The following is a 20,469-nucleotide window of genomic DNA, read 5'->3' as shown; positions in this document are numbered from 1 at the left end:
ATCTCTCTAAGCTTCAGTTTCCTTATCTGTAAAATGAGGTGACTAGATTAGATGGTCTCTTAAGGTCCTTTCTAGCTCTCTAAAATTTTATTAGTTTATGAGAATGTGAAATCCCAAGGATAGCAGTAGAAGTTGAATTTTCTTATGTAAGGGATTTACAAGAAATAAGTCATGGCTCCCCTGCAATAAAAACTGGCAATTACTTATAAGCATTTATTAAGTACCTAATATATAAGAAACACTATCTATACAACTCATTTGATGTTTATTATTAACAGTATTACAATTTATTTTACATTATCATTTTATTTTTATGTGTTCTATCTAAATCACACTCAGTTTTGCAGAATACTTTTTTCTTCCCACAATACCTAGCACACTGTGGTACATAGAGTATGTACTGAATCAATGTGCTAATCAATGAAAGCAGGTTTTCTAAATGAAGAATGTCATAGTTTGATATTTGGGGCAGATTTGTGAGAATGGGGACATTTTTAATCTATCTCATATCTTTTATTTAATTTTTTTTCTTGTGTTTACTTTTAGGAATTTATGAACATACTAAAACACTTTGGCAAGAGGAAGGTGTGAAAGCCTGCTACGAGAGATTCTAATGAATATCAGTTGATGATTGTGCTCAGTAGTAAGTAATTTTTCCCTTGTGATAAATTCTATGCTTAGTTTTCCAACTAATTCCCCCCCCCCCCAGGACAATGAGGGTTCAGTGACTTGCCCAAGGTCACACAGCTAGTAAGTGTCAAGTGTCTGAGGCCGGATTAGAACTCAGGTCCTCCTGAATCCAAGGCCTGTGCCTTATCCACTGCGCCTCCTAGCTTGTCCCCCTATCCCCTTTCCAACTAATTTCTAATGCTAAAATAGATATTTGTTTTAACCAATATGAACATCTTCGGAACCCCCTTTTTGTTAAAGTATTTGTAATGAGGGGCAGCTAGATGGCGCAGTGAATAAAGCACTGGCTCTGAATTCAGGAGGACCTGAGTTCAATCTGGTCTCAGACACTTGATAGTTACAGCTGTGTGACCCTGGGCAAGTCCACTTAACCCTCATTGCCTTGCAAAAAAAAATAATAAATAAATATAAAATAAAGTATTTGCACATGAGCACAGAGCAATATTTTGAATTTTAAAATGATAACACTTGGGAGTGAAGTAATATTATTAAAAATTATGAGACCTTAATTGAATATCATGAAATATTTAAAGGAAAAGTGTCTTTTATGTCTCATTTACAAATACTCATTTATTTCTGTTAAAGTAAATGTCACTACAGGACTAGTTTTTTTTAAAGCATATATTCTCGTAATTTTAATTGCCTTCTTTCTGCCATCTGTTTTGTGCCACGAAAGTTATAGTATTTCTGTTATGCGGATAATGTTTTCAGGTTATCCGACTTCATTGGATAACTGTCACTTAGATGTGTTAAACACAAATCTATAGTTTTTATCTAGTCAGACCTGATTCTTTGATATTGATTTATGTTGTAAGGAGACCCAGTTGATCTTTCTAATAGATGATTGTACCCTCATGCTTTATCTATAATAGAATATCCATTTTTAGCATGAAAATATAGCTAAACATTCTACATTGGGTGAGTTTTGAAGAGTCTATTAGAAAGGCATCTTATTTTTAATTCTTAGTCTGTTTGGAACTGAAATAGAGAAAGTTGATATTTGTATTTTACTGATTTTAGAACTTTATTTCAAACTTTTATTTGTCCACAACATATGGTCATTAAGGAAAATAAGAGGTTGATCTTTCACAAACTTTGCCAACATCACTTAGGACTAGTTTGTAGATTTTAGAACCTGAATTGTATAAAACATTTCCATTTGAATGTAGTTCTATTTTTTTGAACATTGTTTGTTCCCCCCCAAATTACATGTAAAAACAATTCTTAACATTCATTTTTAAAACTTTGAGTTCCAAATTCTCCTCCCTTCCTCCCTCCCCCACCCCATTGAGAAGACAAGCAATTCTATAAAGGTTATACATGTGTAACATACAAAATATTTTCATATTAGTCATGTTGTGAAAGATAACAGACAAAAAAAACTCAAGAAGAATAAAGAAAGTTATTAAAAATTATGTTTCTATCTGTTTTCGGATACTATGAGGTTCTTTCTCTGGGTGTGGATAGCATTTTTCATCATAAATCCTTCAGAGCTGTCCTTGGATCATTGCATTGCTGAAAATAGCTAGGTCTTGAATGATACGTCATTTTATAGTTGAGTCTTTATTTGGTAGTAAATTTCGTACCTGTGGGAAAGCAGATATTTCATTTTAATTTGGAATAATAAACAGGAAAGTTAATTTCATTAATGCTCTTTAGAGAATGTGTTATTGATTTGGATACATAATTGTCCACCACAATGAACAGCTTGGGTCCTCTGCCAGAGTAATCTTGTTTATTGTTTATGTGTATTGATTGCCAAAATTGAAGAATACTGACAGGAAGTTAAAGGGACATAATTTGCCCTTTCTATTAATAAGTAATTATTTCAGGGAATATGTTTTTTAAGGTAGAAGTTGTTGGGTGTTTGCTGGAAAAGTCTTGTGTGGGAAACAAAATATCTTTTTTTTTAAAGAAAATTATGGAGGGTTTTTGCAGGTGTTTTGTTATTACTGTTTTGGACATAGAGTGTGGTTTGTCAAGTAATGAAGAAAAGAAAACGTTAGCAAAGCATTCTTGGTAGGTTTATTGTATTTTTTTAAAAAAACGAAGACAACTTAAGTGCAACATTTACAAAAATCACCAGTAAAAGGGCAGCTAGGTGGCACAGTGGATAAAACACCAGCCTGGATTCAGGAGGACTGAGTTCAAATCCGGCCTCAGACACTTGACACTAAACTAGCTGTGTAACCCTGGACAAGTCACTTAACCCTCATTGCCCCCACCCCCCCCAAAATCACCAGTAAACCGGGTTTTTTTTGTTTGTCGTTTTTAATGTTATTGATATGCATAGGCTAGTTCCTGTTCTCAGTTATTTTCTGGAGTTAAGGGAGGCTTAAGCAGTCAGTCATTGATTTCTTAGAATGTGTTCTGTTATAATTCACTTTCCTACAGATATAAGGAAAAAAAACATGGTCTTGTCAATTCAGTTCTACTTGAGTATATTTTTGGACACCTGTTATATGCTTAGAGCACTATAAGGCATACAAAAGAAAAGGGACACGTTCTCAGTAATTATAAACAGTCTCCCAATTTGTAGTCCTGATAAAAAGATGAGACATAAACAATGAAAATCTAAAACAGTAGTACAAGGCTGTTTATGTACCATAAAAAGGGAGCAGTACAGATGATATATTAGGAATTCTCAGAAGAGGACAGAACTTAATATGATTTGGAGGAAGGGGGACTTTTCTTGAAGTATAAGAAGTATTTATATAGGTGGAAAAGAGAAGGTTGGCATTTCCTCCAGGGAAGACAGTATAAATAGAGGAAGAGAAATGAGAATGACCAATCTGGTGAGAGCCCTAACTGAAAGTAAGTTCAGATGGGCAGGTTGAGGCATTTTAGAGAGCTCTAAATCTATGATCCTGAGCTAGTCTGAAGTAGTTGGACTATATACTAAAAACAAGAAGTCAACTGTTTTCAAAGAGGAAAGTGAAATGATTAAATGATATTTTGGGAAGATTAATTTCATTATACTTTAAAAAATATATTTGAAATCAAGACAGACTAGCAGTGGTATCATGTGCTATGTAATTATATAAAGCAATCAGGTTCTGGTAATCATTGGAGTAATAAGAATTTGGACTATTATGATAATAGTATGAATAGAAAGGATTACAAGATACATTGAAGATATAAATGAAAGCACTTGATGACTGGTTTTGGAAGTTAATGAACAGTGTAGTTAAAATAATCCCATAGTTTTGAATTGAGATTAAGGGATTTTTGAAAATTACTCTTCCTTCAGAATTCCTGGGGAGAACCAGGGTCAGGGAAAGGGAGGCAGGAAGGATCATCAGAGGGTTACTCATGTGGAATGATCTAAAAGGTACTGTATAAATGCCCCTTTCTAAAATTAAAAAAAAAATCATTTATACCACTTAAAAGTCTTTAACACCTTATAGGGAAGGAGCTAATTTTGAAGCATAGAGTACTTTGTAGGGAATTGTAGACATGAATAGGATACTATAATGGGAGAGATTTGAATAGCCAGGAGATGGCATGAGGGTACTACATGCCTAGCATTTAGAGAGGATGGGCTAGGAAAGGTGGGAAATGTGGACTCTTAAAGAATCTAAACACAAAAGTATTTTCTTTTAAGATTATTAACTGGCTTTGTCTTATAATTGCTTAAGTCATGGTTCTTTGTCTATGAAATTAGTTTAGAATTCACCTGGCCTATAGTAGGTTAATTTTAGAAATCTAGCTTTCCTGCTAATCATTGATCTATTTTCACCATGAGGAATTTCACTGACCTTGAGGGATGCATGTGAACACAAGGGATTCAGGTTTACTATCTTTATACCACTAAGCTAACCTTCAAGGATATCTGGTTTGCTCTCCAAAAAGAACTGGTCTGTTTTCTTTTGACCTTCCACCTTCACTCCAATAATGAACACTTTTTAATCTAATGAGAGAAGAAGGGGGTCATTGCTAGACGCCATTACTAAACTTCCAAGCAATCACATTATTCCCTGTGCCTCAGCTTTGTAACCAGTCATGTTTCCCTCAGTGTCATGATGTCATCTACCCTGTTCTGTTCTTTGTTCTGTATTCTCCAAAACATATAAAAGGTAAACTGTCCTTTTCCTCAGGGTTGCTGGCATAAATGGAGACAATCCATAGACTCATTTATTGATAGGCAGCATGCTCCTGCTAAAAAATGTTTTCTTGCTCAGAGACTTACCTCAGTTTGCCCTTTTGTTAAGTTTCACTGGTGACACTTTGCTATTAAAAAAGGACATAACTTTCCTCAGTCATACAATTTGAAGGAATGTCTCAGTAACAACACTTACATACAGAAAAGTAGCATCAGAAAATTCTACAAATAAAAGCCTAAAATTGTACATGATGAAATGAAGCTATTACCTTAAAAAGATCTTCCTCTTTTTGCCACTACACTCTTTTAAAATTTCTATTTATTTGAAATGTATTTATTAGAACTGCGACCTAATAAAAGCTATGAATTAAATGTTAGTTAATAAATAAGTTATTACAAAATGACAGGTTTCATTGTCACTTAACAGAAATATTAAAACTAGGACATAGACAAAACTATATTTCCATTTTAAATAGAAAAGTAAAATGTTAATTCCAGAAACATTTTTCATAAAAATACTCTGGGATTAGGAAAATTAAATATAGAAGATAGGCACTGGACTTGTACTTTCACTGGAATAGGGAACTCTCGTGTAAGAAAATTCCCTGGAACTAATAAAGGTCATCAGAAGCAGCTAGAGGGATAAGTGGCTAGGGTACTAAGTCAGGGAGACCTGAGTTCAAATACAGCTTCATACACTTACTAGCTCTTGGACCCTGGGCAAGTCATTTAACCTCTGTTTGCCTTAATCCACTAGAGAAGGAAATGGCAAACCACTCCAGTATCTTTGCCAAGAGAACCCCATGGGGGTCATGAAGAGTCTGTCTGACAAGACTGAACAACAGCAACAACAATGTAGGTCATTACTATCTCTGCACCTTACAGTTGTAGAGAGTAGCCTAGAGCAGTAGTGTCAAACAAATAGAAATGGATTCCTACTGCACATGTTGACTTAGAAAAGTTAACATTATCTACATTGTATTGTGTTTTGCTTTATTTTATTAAACATTTTCCAATTGCAGTTTAATCAGGTTCTGACTACTCTAGTTTTCACTGACCACATGAGGGATTGGTTTCAGAACTCTGGCACTGAGAGATTAAGTGACTCACCTGGGTTCACACAACCTATATGTGTAAGAGACAAGACTTAAATCCAGGTCTTCCTGACTTTTAGAGTGGGTTTCTATCTACTACCCCATGTTGTCCCTCCACAACTTTGGCTTTTATTTAAACTAAAAACAATAGCTGTTTTCAAACTTTGCCTTATGTCTTTCTAATATAGATATCCATCTTTGTTAAACCAAGTATATGATAAATTTTGTCTTGCAATTTGTACTAACAAGTACAAATTTTATTTGGTATTTCATGTTTCAAGTAATTTTTTATTTCATTTAGGTTAGGTAAAAAATTTGCAGTCTTAATTTTTCATTTTGGTGAATGAATAGTAGGCAGGTGAAGGGGGAAGCAGTTACTACCAGAAGTTTGCTTTGTATTCCAGAAATCATATTAACCTAAGAGAATTAAAGCCAATTTTCAATTTTGATCTATAAGCAAGATTAATTTATTTGTAATCATATATAGAAATATAGAAAATATTTCAATTGAGATTCACTGTGTTATAAATCAAGTTTAAATGGTTAAGGCAGCATCAAATTTATGATAATTTATGACCTTGTTAGTTTAGGGAGTAAATTTTAAATTTAATGTTTAAGTGTAAAAGAACCAAGTTGAAGAAGGGTTAATTGGTTAATATTTTTAAATTGTTAGGTACAACTTAAATTAAGACCTTTCATGGTAAGAAGGCAGGATGGAAAAATAGTATGAAATGAATAAATTGTAGGTGAATTTACTGATATTTCACTTGACCCAAATATATTTTAAGATAGTAGACGATTATTATCAAACTAATGACATGCCAGGAGGATGTTAGTTCCTTGAGAACAGACCTGTTTCCTTTTTGGTTTTGTGTTTTTTGTTCTAGTACCTATCAGATAGCCAACATTTAATAAAATGCTTGTTAGTTTGAATTAAACTGAATTATAAAAAAGAACATTTCCCCAGGATAAATAGCATTTGCAAGGTTTGTGTGTTTTTTTTCGTTTATATATAACATGACTTGGAAATGTTTTTGAGGAATAATAATTAGCAAAACTAAGGTAAAGTGGGAAACTCTGAGAGAGTATTGCAGAACATTAGAGACTTAAAATATATTACCTATCTCAAAAGTCAAAATGTACTTTAGCATTAGCAGGATATTATAGTGTACTTTCAATTTAAATAGATCTCAAAGCATTAGACATATCAAATTAATTATCTCTCTTCTGACAATTCATTTTAAGTAAATTAATTATAAAGTTCATAGTTATATTATGTGTTCTATGGTAATAAAATCATGTATTTATTTTCTTTTTTAACGAAGAAATGACTAGAAATAAGTGCCAAAAAATATGGGGGGCAGCTAGGTGGCGCAGTGGATAGAACACCGGCCCTGGATTCAGGAGGACCTGAGTTCAAATCTGGCCTCAGACACTTAACAATTACTAGCTGTGTGACCCTAGGCAAGTCACTTAACCCCAATTGCCTCACCCCCCCCCCAAAAAAAATTATGTAGGTTAGTACATACATCATTAATTTCATTACTACTTTAGCAATAGTCTCCATGAGGACAATTGAAATTCTTTGAAATAAGAAAAAAATTAATTCTTCTTCTGAAATTATAGAAAATTTGACTGTTAGTATAATAAGGGATATGAGGGAACAGACAAAATTCCACTGTGTTTTTACATTTAATTTGTATTTTCTATATACTTTCATCTGCAAGTTTATATATACATATATATGTGTATATAATTTATGCTCAGTAGATTGTTAAAGTATCTTGAATCCCCTTAGGAGTGGATTTTTTTTCTTCCCTAAAAATGAATGTGTAAACTACATTCCTCAGACTAATAGCTTGGGAGAGTTTCCTACCTGAGCTGGCTGTGGTGTAATTTATGTAAGGAAATGTAGTTATAAAATAGTATTTTTATATGTAAATCAATTTTCCTATACTCCTACTGGCTAGTTTATTATTTATCAAATTTTTCTGATTCAGATATTGCCAGCATAACCAATTAGCTATTTTATTTTATTTTTAATAATAAGCATTTTTATTTATAGCTTTGAGTCCCATTTTTTTTTCTTTTTCTTTTTTTTTTTTTTTGTGAGGGGCAATTAGGGGTTAAGCGACTGCCAGGGTCACACAGCTAGTAAGTATTAAGTGTCTGAGGCCGATTTGAACTCAGGTACTCCTGATCAGGGCCGGTGCTCTATCCACTGCGCCACTTAGCTGCCCCTTGAGTCCCCATTTTTATCCCTCCTTCCTATTATCCCTCTCTCCTTTCCCTCTTCCCTAGGTGGTAAGCAATCATAATATGGGTTATACATGTGCGATTATGTAAAGCATTCCATATTAGTCATTTTGAAGACGAGAACTTGGGTAAAAAAAAAAATGAAAGAAAGTGAAAAATAGCATGCTTCGTCTGCATTCCATCAACATCAGTTCTTTCTTTGAGGTCGATAGTATGTTTTCATCATAGTCCTTTGGGATGTGTCTTGGATCATTGTATTGCTGAGATTAGTGTCATTCACAGTTCTTCATCAAACAGTATTGCTGTCTCTGTGTACAGTGTTTTCTTGGTTCTGCTTACTTCCCACTATTCATCAAGTTCATACAAGTCTTTCCAGGCCTTTCTGAAATCACCTGCTTTGTCATTTCTTATAGCACAATAATATTCCATCACCATCATACACGACTTGTTCAGCCATCCCCAACTGATGGCATTCCTTTGACTTCCAATTCTTAGCCACCACAAAGAGGTCTTTTTCTCTTTTTGGGATGTCTTTGAGATATAAACTTCAGTTAGCTAATTTTTAAGACTCAGAGGTATCTAGGTGGTACAGTGGATAGAGGACTGGGCCTGGAGTAAGGAAGAACTGAGTTCAATTTGGCCTTAGCTACTTACTAGCTATGTGACCTGAGCAAGTCACTTGTCCTCCTGTTTACCTTGGTTTCCTATAAACTGAAAAAATGGGGATAGGATCAAATGAGATAGTATTTGTAAAGTGCTTAGCACAGATGCCTGTGCTTAACAGAGTTGTGTTATATTAAATGCTAGCCAATTATAATTATATTATTATTGCTTGTTTAGTTGTTTGTGTTTGTTGCTCTAGCTCACAATAAGTTGATCTATAATTATGGGTTTTCTGATATATCAGAATACTGTGAATAAGATTTAAAATATTATTTATGGTTCCTATAGAAGTATGGTTGCCAAGGTTTCTGTTAGCTTTAAAAACAACAGAAAAATCATGTCTTAAAGCTGCTCATCTGTTTTGTATATTCAGTTTGTCAGCTGTTATCTGTTTTCAAAATCTATGCCAATGATGATACTGTCTTTGTACATGTTATTTAAGCAATGGCTTTTTACATAATTATTTTTGATAGAAAGCTAACCTGGTTGTATCTTGTCTCATGCCTCCCTGCTCAAAGGAAGAGGCTTTCATTAGAATAATACTACTTGCTACCTGTCATCCCCTATATATCATGCATTTTCTTTTGTTTGTTTGTTTGTTTTTTAGTGAGACAATGGGGGTTAAGTGACTGCCCAGGGTCCACACAGCTAGTAAGTGTTAGTGTCTGAGGCCGGATTTGAACCCAGGTACTCCTGACTCCAGGGCGTGCTCTATCCACTGCGCCCACCTAGCTACCCCATATGTCATGCATTTTCTTTTTCTTTTTCTTTTTTGCAGGGCAATGGGGGGTTAAGTGACGTGCCCATCCAGAGTCACTCAGCTAGTAAGTGTCAAGTGTCCTGAGGCTGGATTTGAACTCAGGTACTCCTGAATCCAAGGCCAGTGCTTTATCCACTGCGCCACCTAGCCGCTCCCTATCATGCATTTTCACTGTCCGTTGACTTCTTCCCTTCTGCCTATTTTAATAAATTCACAGTTAGTTGTTCCTAAGTTTAAAAGAAAGGAAAATAGTTCCTTGACACTTCTACTACCATCCAGCTACCATCCTGTCTCTCCCATTCCTTTTACTGTCAGTTTGGAGAGAGGACAGACAAAAGTAGTATTGTTGTATCATCTAAAATTTATGTCTTCCCTAACATAGTCCTTTGCATATAATAGACCCTAAAGAAATTTGTTGAATTTAAGTTGTTTATATACCTGAGATATGTTTGCAAATTATGAAGGAAAGTTTGTATTTAATACTGAGTACCAGTGATGAATATGGACTATTTAATAGAGTAGGCAAATAAATCAGCTGTCTACAATTCTGAGTGGTGGAGCAAGCTGATGAAACAAATCATTCTAATTTAATGAAATAAAAATGTTCTAAGAATATGAGATATCAGATCCATTCTATTATATAAATTTGTGAAGTAAATAGTAGCATGTGATATTTTTGTTTCCAAATGTTTTATAAATATGTACTACTAAAGATGTAAATACCAGTGCTTTTTTTTTTTTTTAATTTTAAATCATATGTCCTTTTTTTTTTTTTTTAATTTGCTCTTCACATACTGCCCTTAGGCTGCCCACATCCTCTCTCAGCTGGAGAGCCCTTGCAATGGTGGGGGGTGGGGGGAGTTCTGCACACAAAAGAAATGGAGAGTAACCTCAACTTCCCAGCTGCTTTCACACTTCTGGAATCAGTCCATCTGCATTGCTGAGGTGCCTACTGGTGCCAGACACTGAACTAAGCGAAGGGGAAATCCGGAGAGGAGCAGAAAGCTGGCCCGTCCTCAAGGGGTTTCACTTCGGCTTTACTTGTCCTGGGGGCAGCCCCTAGGTCTCCAGCAGCCTTCGAGCAGTGCACTGGCCTGGCATGCAGTAGGCGCTCAGAGACTGTGTGTCAGTCCGTGATTGGGGGGGGGGGGCGGGAATCCACATGTATAGGCTGGCTCAGGTGGAGCGGTAGGGGTAGGCGGGGTCGGGAGCGGGCTGGTCACTTACCATGACCTTGGTCATGTCCCTTGGTCAAGTCCCTCGCTCTCCCCAGGCCTTGGCTCAGCTCTAACTTCAGTCAATCATCTGTTCTTTTAAAAACTGCATGTTTAGGTGATGAGCTTAACAAAACCTTGCTTCCTAAAGATGTACAATGGAGCTTCTGTTCCATTGAGAGGAATTGCTTTTAGTCTGAAGTAGAGTATTGGGAAAAACACTTTCTTCTCAGAAGCTGTTTCCAGAAGTACAATTTGTTCCATTTTGCCCTGAATCAGATTATTATCATATAAATTTAATAAAAGTTATCTGAAAATTTTAGATGGTGTTTAGATCATTGTAGAAAGATTTAAGCAATAAACCATCATTTGACCTTGTTTCTCTGCATGAGTTATTGGTTGTATCTTTTTCTCTTTCTCTAACCAAATTTTTGAAAGTGATATCAGTTTTCATTCTTCCTTTCTTTACTGCCCCTCACTCACTTCTCAACCACTTGTGCTGTAATTTGTGCAATAAATACTCTTTTGAAAACTGTTTTCTCAAAGGTTGACGAATGATGACCTTATCTAGCATCTTCTCTGATTCTTCATTTTCCTTGAGCTCCTTATAACTTTGGTTTGGACCATTTCATTCTTGATACTTTCTCTTCCTTGGCTTTTAAGTTTTTCTTGGCTCTGGCTACTCTTTTTTGGAAGCTAGGTGGCAGAGTGGATAGACTATCAGGCCTGAAAATCAGAAAGATTCATCTTCCTGAGTTCAAATCTATCTTCAAACACTTACTAGCTTTTTGACCCTGGCAAGTCACTCAGTCCTGTTTGCCTCCATTTCCTTATCTGTAAAATGAGCTGTAAAAGAAATACAAAAGCACTCTAGTATCTTTGTCCAACAAAACCCCAAAAGGGGTCACAAAGAGTAGAACACAACTGATAAAACTCAACAACACTCTTCTTTTCTCCTATCAGTAATAGGATCCTGGAGTAAGAGTTGGAATGGACCTTAAGATCATCCTAAACTCTCATTCATTTCATAAATGATGAAAACAAACCCAAAGAAATTAAGTAATATAACAAAGGGACTTTGTAAACATCAAAGGACCTAAGCCAAACATTACCTACTCACTTTATAAAACTTCAAAGTCTAATGAAAATATGAGATATTACAGATATTAAATGCCAGAGTTTGTAGAAAGCAAAGGATAGTATAGAATGGGGGGAGTCTGTCCAATTCCAGTTAAAATGGACTTGAAAGGTGTCAAAGTTCTCTCTGGTGTACATGTATATTCACTGAAAGGCCATATATTTAGAGGAGTCATCTTCCTGATCCCTTGCAAAGTAAGTTGAGAAAAATCTCAGCCCTGGATTCAGGAGGACCTGAGTTCCATTCCGGCCTCAGACACTTCACACTTGCTAGCTATGTGACCCTGGGCAAGTCACTTAACCCTCATTTCCCCACCAAAAAAAAAAAAAGACCATTATCCTAATATGTTGCAGTTAAAGAACATTACTTGTATGTTGTTAAGGACTTAGAGAATTAATCTTGTTTGGTCCGTTCTCTGTAGCATTTTTCTTAAGGTTAAAAAAAAAAACCTAAAAAGAGACAATGTATCCTAAAACAATAGCACAATATATTATAAGCCTCCATTAGACTTCCTAGAAAGAAAATAATGTTAGGTCCATAGGACAAAGGACTCTGAATCTCTAATATCCAAGGCCTCAAAAGAAAAGAGAAATATATGTACTTCTAAAAGAAAAGAGAATATATATATATATATATATATATATATACTCTATCATCTAAATTTTGAGAAACTCTAATGAGGGCCAAATAATCTAGAGAGTCTATAAAATAAGGGGTGTTTATTAGGTGGCCTCAGGTCCATTCTTTTTTTTTTTTAATCATGAAAGTGTATTATTTTCTAGTTACATGTAGAGATAGTTTTCAGCATTTTTTAAATAAGATTTCTGGTTCCAAATTTTTCTCCTTCCCTCCCCCCTCCCCAAGACAGCAAGCAATCTGATATAGGTTATATATGTATAATCACATTAAACATATTTCTGCATTAGTCATGCTGTGAAAGAAGAATCAGAACAAAAGGGAAAACCTCAAAAAACAAAAACAAAAAAAGTAGAAACAGTATGGTTCAATCTGCATCTAGATTTCACAGTTCTTTTTTCTGGATGTGAAGAGTATTTTCCATCATGAGTTCAGGTCCACTCTTTCTCTAAATCTTAGGATCCTGTGATTCTAAGCAATTGTTCTTAAATCTCATATGTGTCTATACTAGTTATTTACAAAAATAGGTGCTACCAAATATTAAAATTGTCTTTTTTATACCTAATGAGGATGCACTTAGACATGCACAATTGCCTTGTATACTGGGGGTTTTTTGCATAGTTAAGAAAATATGAAATATCCCAAACTTTATCTATTTTGTATATAAATAGAATAATTGGAATAGTCTTATTATTACAGTCATCTTTACAAGTTCAATGTCATGAGGCAGTTGGTTTGGTTTTGGGGGGGGGCGGGGCAATGAGGGTTAAGTGACATGCCCAGGGTCACAGCTAGTGTCAAGTGTCTGAGGCCAGATTTGAACTCATGTCCTTCTGAATCCAGGGCTGGTGCTTTATCCACTGCGCCACCTAGCTGCCCCCAAGACAATTGTTTTTTAAGGCATGATGTGAAATGAGCAATGTAAAAATTTTCTCTTTAAATGTTAAAATGCTTTGTAAATGTCCATTATTAGTGGAGATTTATTTTTGACATAATTTTTATTGGTAAATGACACCAGTATTAGAAATGTCAGTAGCAAAATAAAAATTCAGTGGTTTTCTCTTATATAGAGATTTGATCTTATTGACTATAGCAGTTAGTGCAATCATCTTAACACAAAAGGGTAAGCTGATACAATGTGTGCACAAAGGTAAAGAGTTTTCTGAATGTGGACAGTTAATGACACCAGTGCTTAACATTCAACAAAACTGTTCCTTGGTGGGTTTTTATTTTGGTTTGGTTTGGTTTGGTTTGGTGAGGCAGTTGGGGTTAAGTGACTTGCCCAGAGTCACACAGATGGTACCTGTCAAGTGTCTGAGGCCAGATTTGAACTCAAGTCCTCCTGATTCCAGGGCCGGTACTCCATCCACTGCGCCACCTAGCTGCCCCAGTGTTTCTTTTTTTTTTAAATTAGGCTTTATACTATATCAAGACTATAACTTAAACTACAGCAATTAGGAAATAAGGTTGGACTGAAAAGTTTTTAAAAGTTTGACAGATGAATAAATTTAAACATAAGAGGAGAATTTAGGAGGTAATTATGTGCATGAACAAAACTTATCTCACTGGCTCCACATTTCACAAAAGGTTAGGTTTCTGTTGCTTAAAAAAATAAATAATAGAAGGCCATGCTGATGATCCTGAAATAAAGATATGTTTTGACCCCATGATCTCCTTTACTCTGAAATTCATTTTGTTACATTTAGAAACATTTACACGAAAGCTCATTTTCCACTACAAAGTGCCACAATGAAGACATGAAAGATCTGCTTTGGTGATTTATAAGGGGGGAAAAAAACAAGGAAGAAGCACAACATTGGTTTTATCAGCTTCTTTTTTACAGAGATGGAATTAAATAGAGGGAATTATCATCTCTCCTTGGGAAATTCAGTTGGGGGAGGGGATAGTTCCAAAAATTATATAATATATGAAAGTGTTATTCAAAACAAGCATCGGGGGCGGCTAGGTGGTGCAGTGGATAAAGCAAGGGCCCTGGATTCAGGAGTTCCTGAGTTCAAATCCGGCCTGAGACACTTGACACTTACTGGCTGTGTGACCCTGGGCAAGTCACTTAACCCCCATTGCCCTGCAAACAAAAACCAAAAAACAAGCATCAATTGCTTTTCTACCTAACTGCAAATTTGATAGCAGAATAAAAGAAGTTCCATTGTTTATCATTACATAAAGTGAGATGTATATTTAAAAACATTTGACATTCTTAGTCCCTTTAGATATGTTAACTTCCTTGTGTTAGGAATTTATGGGTATTTCTATTATAAACTTTTTCATATTTAATTTGATTCCACCTCCCCTACTATAATGTGTTACTTTCCTGATGACATCTGAAATGTATTTTTCTTCCTGTGGTAGTCAAGGGCACAATTTTTTAAAAAGAATCTATGTTAGATGAAGTGTTTAGGAGGAGGAAATGATAAAAACTCACACTTATATGGAACTTTACTATTAGGACAACCTCTTTTGAGTAATCATTATTTCCATTGAAGAGGCTTTGTAACGTTCTGAGGTTTGATGCAGTCAGCATCTGTCATCCTCAAACAGAAGTATTTGGAGGACCATCACTATTTATATTTTAAAATCTCTTCTATTTAGATCTTATACACTATACATTCTATGATTATGTAGAGCAACTTTGGTGAGCATGCATCTCCCTGTTTTATGCTTCCTTTACCTCTAAATGTCACTAAACTATTATTTCTCTAGTTGTTGTATTCATCAAGATATATTCTGTGTCTCTAATATGCATGAGAAATTATATGTATAAGGAGAGCCCCAGAGGCTACATTTTGCTCTAACAAGATAAATATTTGCAAAAATAGAATCTTGTATTCTCTATTTTTTTGAGTCACTTGTGATTTTAAAGATTTAGTTTACTGTGGAGAACATTTTCTGAAAGCCTGCTTATTCCCCTCTGTTTTTTCCATTAAGTATATATATTTTGGGGAGGGGCAGGGTAATGGGGATTAAGTGACTTGCCCAGGGTCACACAGCTAGTACATGTCAAGTATCTGAGGCTGGATTTGAACTCAGGTACTCCTGACTCCAGGGCTGGTGCTTTATCCACTGCGCCACCTAGCTGCCCCTTTAAGTATATTCTTGTTTTGTTTTGGGGTTTTTGCAGGGCAATGGGGGTTAAGTGACTTGCCCAGGTACTCCTGAATCCAGGGCCAGTGCTTTATCCACTGCATCACCTAGCCGCCCCCCCTTTAAGTATATTCTTGATACATGTATAGTTCATTCTTATAAAAATTTTATAAAGATTAGAAAGTAGACATAAGCACCTGTTTATAGATTTTTCTCCTATCACTAATTTTTTTATTTCTGTTATTATTTTTTCCATTTCATCCTTACTTAGTTCCATTTTACCAAATGTAAAAAAAAAAAAACAACACAAAAAAATTTTTTTTAATTTAGTCTACACATTTGGTAGCATAGTAAAAATTTCAGCCCTAACCCAACAAAAGCCCTAGAGGGAAGGTGAGGTTATACACTGGTCCTCAATTAATTTACTGGATGATAATATGAAGTGAACTGTGAGAAAATGCTTGTCTTGTGTATGGTGGAGTGGAAAGAAACTGATTATGGAGTTTGGAGACTTAGGTTCAAATCCTGGCTATATGACAGCAGGCAAATATCATTTTAACCTCTCAAGTCTATTTGGACTATACATCATATAAGACTGATGTGGGGGCGGCTAGGTGGCGCAGTGGATAGAGCACCGGCCCTGGAGTCAGGAGTACCTGAGTTCAAATCCGGCCTCAGACACTTAACACTTACTAGCTGTGTGACCCTGGGCAAGTCACTTAACCCCAATTGCCTCACTAAAAAAAAAAAAAAAAAAAAAGACTGATGTGGAGGAAGCTTTGAAAACCTTAAGGTACCACATAAAGAGAAGGAATTATTTTTACAAATTAGTTGGAGGAGGCAAAGACAGGATAGAGGCACAGCATCTGTCAAATAAAAGATAATTTGTGTAGGCTACAGAACTTATTAGATCTGTTTTAGGTAGTGGATATGGAAGACATACAAGATAAAATTAATTCTGTTTTGATGCTACCCTGTAGCCTTCCCTGCCCTTCTTCCCTGGACCAGTGTAGGGAATTCCTAGTGAGGTAATTCCCTCTTACCAAAGCAGATCAGCATCTTAGGATTTAAGAGAATTGCCTGATGAAATGAGTCTTACCTAGAGTCACACAGTATATTAGAAGAGGAACTTGAACCCAGGTCTTCTTGACTTTAAAGCATAAAGCTCCATCTCTGCAATGCCATGCTGCCTCTCTAAATGTATATTGTGTAATATACAAATTTTATGTTCCGAGTAGTGTAAACATTGATAGAGACAGTTTCCTCACTAGGTCTTCTCTATCTACACCAATGAAATCATATGCCTGGACCTCCTCTCCAAAAAAAAGGTAATTTTTACCTATTTTTAGAGACCAAAAGAAGAACAGTTATGTACCTCAACTAGTTTTTCTGACCCCCAAATACTTTACCAATGTCCCTAGTTTTCTCCAAAGTTTAAACTAAACAGGAGGGCAAAGGAACTGGGATTACAACCAAGAATGTACTACCCAGCAAAATTAATCATAATCTTTCAGGGGAAAAGATGGGCATTCAGTGAAATAGGAGGCTTCAAAACTTTCCTAATGAAAAGCCTAGAAGTGAACAGAAAATTCAGTCTACAAATGCAAGACTCAAGAGTCGTATGTAAAGGTAAAAGGGGGGGAAAAAACAAAACATATTATTCAATAAGTTTAAAATGTTTACATCCCTGGAGCGCAGCTAGATGGCACGGTGGATAGAGCATCGGCCCTAGAGTCTAGAGGACCTGAGTTCAAATCCCACCTCAGACACTTGGCACTTACTAGCTATGTGACCCTGGGCAAGTCACTTAACCCCAATTGCTTCACACCCCGCCCCCCCCCCCAAAAATAGTTTACATCCCTACATAGGAAGAAGATACTTGTTACTCTTGAGAACTGTATCTTTATTAAGGCAGATAGCTGGAGCACTACACACAGACAAAAGGTATGGGTATAAGTTGATTCTGATGTGATGATATATTTTTTTAAAAAACCTTAAGGGGTAACAAAAAGGATCATACTGGGAGAAGAGGAAAGGGAAGACAGAATGGGGTAAATCACATCACAGGAAGAAGTACAAAAATTCTATTACAAGAGGGAAAGAAAGGAGGGGTGATCATTGTTTTGATCTCACTCTCATCTTATTTAGCTCAAAGAGGGAATAACATACACACTCAGGTATAGAATTTTATCTTACCCTATAGGAAAGTAAAAGGGGAAGGGGGAAAGAAAGGGTGTGGGGCTGATAGAAGGGAGGGCAAAACTAGGAGGTGAAAGGGGAAAGGACAAAAAGGTGGTGCTGATAAAAGGGAGGGCAAAACTAGGAGTTAAAAGGGGAAAGGACAAAAAGGAAGTGGGAATGATAGAAGGGAGGGTAAAAGTAAGAGTTAAAAGGGGAAAGGACAAAAAGGAGGTGGGACTGATGAAAGAAGGGTAGACTGAAGGAGATGTTGACTAGAAACAAAATACTAGTGAGAAGAGAGGGGAAAGAAAAGAGAAGAAGTACAAACAAGGGGGAAAATAGAATGCAGGGAAATACACAGTTAATAATTGTAACTATGAATGCAAATGGGATGAACTCCTCTATAAAACGGAAGCAGATAGCAGAATGAATTAAAAACCAGAATCCTACAGTATGTTATTTACAAGAAACACATTAGGAGTAGAGGAGCAGAATATATTACGATTTAGCTGAAGTAAAAAAAAAAAAATAGCAGGGGTAACAATCCTGATCTCAGACAAAGCAAAAGCAAAAATTGACCTAATTAAAGAGATGAGGGGGGGCAGCTAGATGGCGCAGTGGTTAGAACATCCGACCCTGGATTCAGGAGGACCCGAGTTTGAATCCGGACTCAGACCTTGCATTTACTAGCTGTGTGACCCTGGGGCAAGTCACTTAACCCCCATTGCCTCACCAAAAAAAAAAAAAGAGAGAGAGATAAGGAAACTACATTTTGCTAAAAGGTACCATAGACAATGAAGTGTTGTCAATACTAAACATGCATGCGCCAAGTGGTAAAGCATCCAAATTCCTTAGAGAAGATAAGTGAGGAGGGCAGCTAGGTGGCACAGTGATAAAGCACTGGTCTTGGATTCAGAGGAATCCAAGTGTTCTCAGACACTTGACACTAGCTGTGTGACCTGGGCAAGTCACTTAGCCCTCATTAGCCCACACAAACAAACCAAAAAAAAGAAGAAGAAGAAGAAGATGTTAAGTAAGTTGTTATAGGAAGAATTAGCAAAACTGTATTAGTAGGGGACCTCAACCTCTCCCTCTCAGAACTAGATAAATCTAACGACAAAATTCATAAGAAAGAAGTTAAGGAGGTGAATAGAATTTTAGAAAAATATGATAGACCTCTGGAGAAAACCGAATGGGGATAGAACATGGCACATACACAAAAATTGACCGTATATTAGGGCATAAACCCAGTCAAATGCAGAAAGGCAGAAATAGTAAATGCATCCTTTTCAGGTCATGATATTAAAAAAAATTATATGTAATAAAGGGCCCATGGAAAGATAGACCAAATATTTTTTAGTTTTAATTTACTCAATTACATGTAAAAGATATATTTTAGAGTTCCAAATTTTTCTTCTCACCCGCCCTTCCCTCCCCCACTCCTGAGGCCAGCGAGCAATTGATAATAAGTTATAAATTACAATCATGTTAAAACATACTTCCACATTAATCAGAACAAAAGGAAAAAATCTCAAGAAAGAATAAACAAGAACAATAACAAAAAAGCAACAATGAAAGGGAAAATAGCATGCTTCAGTCTGCATCCAGACTCCATAGTTCTTTTTCTGAATGTGGAGAGCATTTTCCACCATATTTTTGGTATTGTCTTGGATCATTGTATTGCTGAGAAGAGTTAAGTCTATCACAGTTGATCATCACAAATCTTGCTATTGTGTACAATGTTCTATTGGTTCTGTTCATTCACTCAGCATCAATTCATGTAAATCCAGGTTTTTCTATAATCCGTCTCCTTATCATTCTTATAGCTCAATAGTATTCCATTACATTCATATACCACAGCTTGGTTAGCCATTCCCCAATTGATGGATTATCCCTTCAATTTCCTCTTCTTTGCTACCACAAAAGAGCAGCTATGAATATTTTTTGTACATGTGGGTCCTTTTTCCCTTTTTTATGATCTCTTTTGGATGTAGACCTAGTATTAGTATTACTGGGTCAAAGGGTATGCACAGTTATTAAAGTCTTTGGGCATGGTTCCAATTGCTCTCCAGAATGGTTGGATCAGTTCACAACTCCACCAACAATACTTTAGTCTTCCAATTTTCCCACATCTCCAACATTTATCATTTTCATCATAGTAGCCAATTAGATAAGTATGAGGTGGTACCTCAGAATAGTTTATTTGCATTGTCTAATCAGTAGTGATTGAGAACATTTTTTATCTAGCTGCAGATAGTTTTAATTTCATCATCTGAAAACTGCCTGTTCATATCCTTTGACCATTTCTCAGTTGGGGAATGGATAGACCAAAAATTAATTGGAAACTAAATAATCTCATCCTAAAGAATGAGTGGGTCAAACAACAAATCAAAGAAACAATCAATAATTTCATCCAAGAGAATCACAATAATGAGGGGAAATTTTTATATCTCAAAGTTTAAACTAAAAGCTGGAAGTACTAATTATAGTCATTCAAAACAAATGGAAATCCTCGATTGTTTGTATTTTGTGTTCTGGATTATAGTCAGAAGTACAGGTACAAAATTAACAAACTTTAAGTATTCCACTTTGAAAGATTTGGGGCTCAGAACTTTCATGCTAGTTCTGATGTA

The 20,469-nt window shown here is 35.8% G+C and overlaps 1 protein-coding gene across 1 annotated transcript in view; it reads left to right on the top strand.

The window, feature by feature from the left end:
- The window catches only part of GNAS (GNAS complex locus), a 316,026-nt gene that overhangs the window by 251,462 nt on the left and 44,095 nt on the right, over window positions 1-20,469 (top strand). The window contains 1 exon segment of the mRNA XM_043990078.1: window positions 547-643. Within this exon segment, the coding sequence (XP_043846013.1) occupies window positions 547-643 (97 nt within the window).

This window comes from Dromiciops gliroides, chromosome 2, assembly GCF_019393635.1.
Source record: "Dromiciops gliroides isolate mDroGli1 chromosome 2, mDroGli1.pri, whole genome shotgun sequence".
NCBI lineage: Eukaryota > Metazoa > Chordata > Mammalia > Microbiotheria > Microbiotheriidae > Dromiciops > Dromiciops gliroides.
The sequence above is the reverse complement of the archived record's forward strand: the minus strand, read 5'-3'. Positions and strand labels throughout refer to the sequence as shown.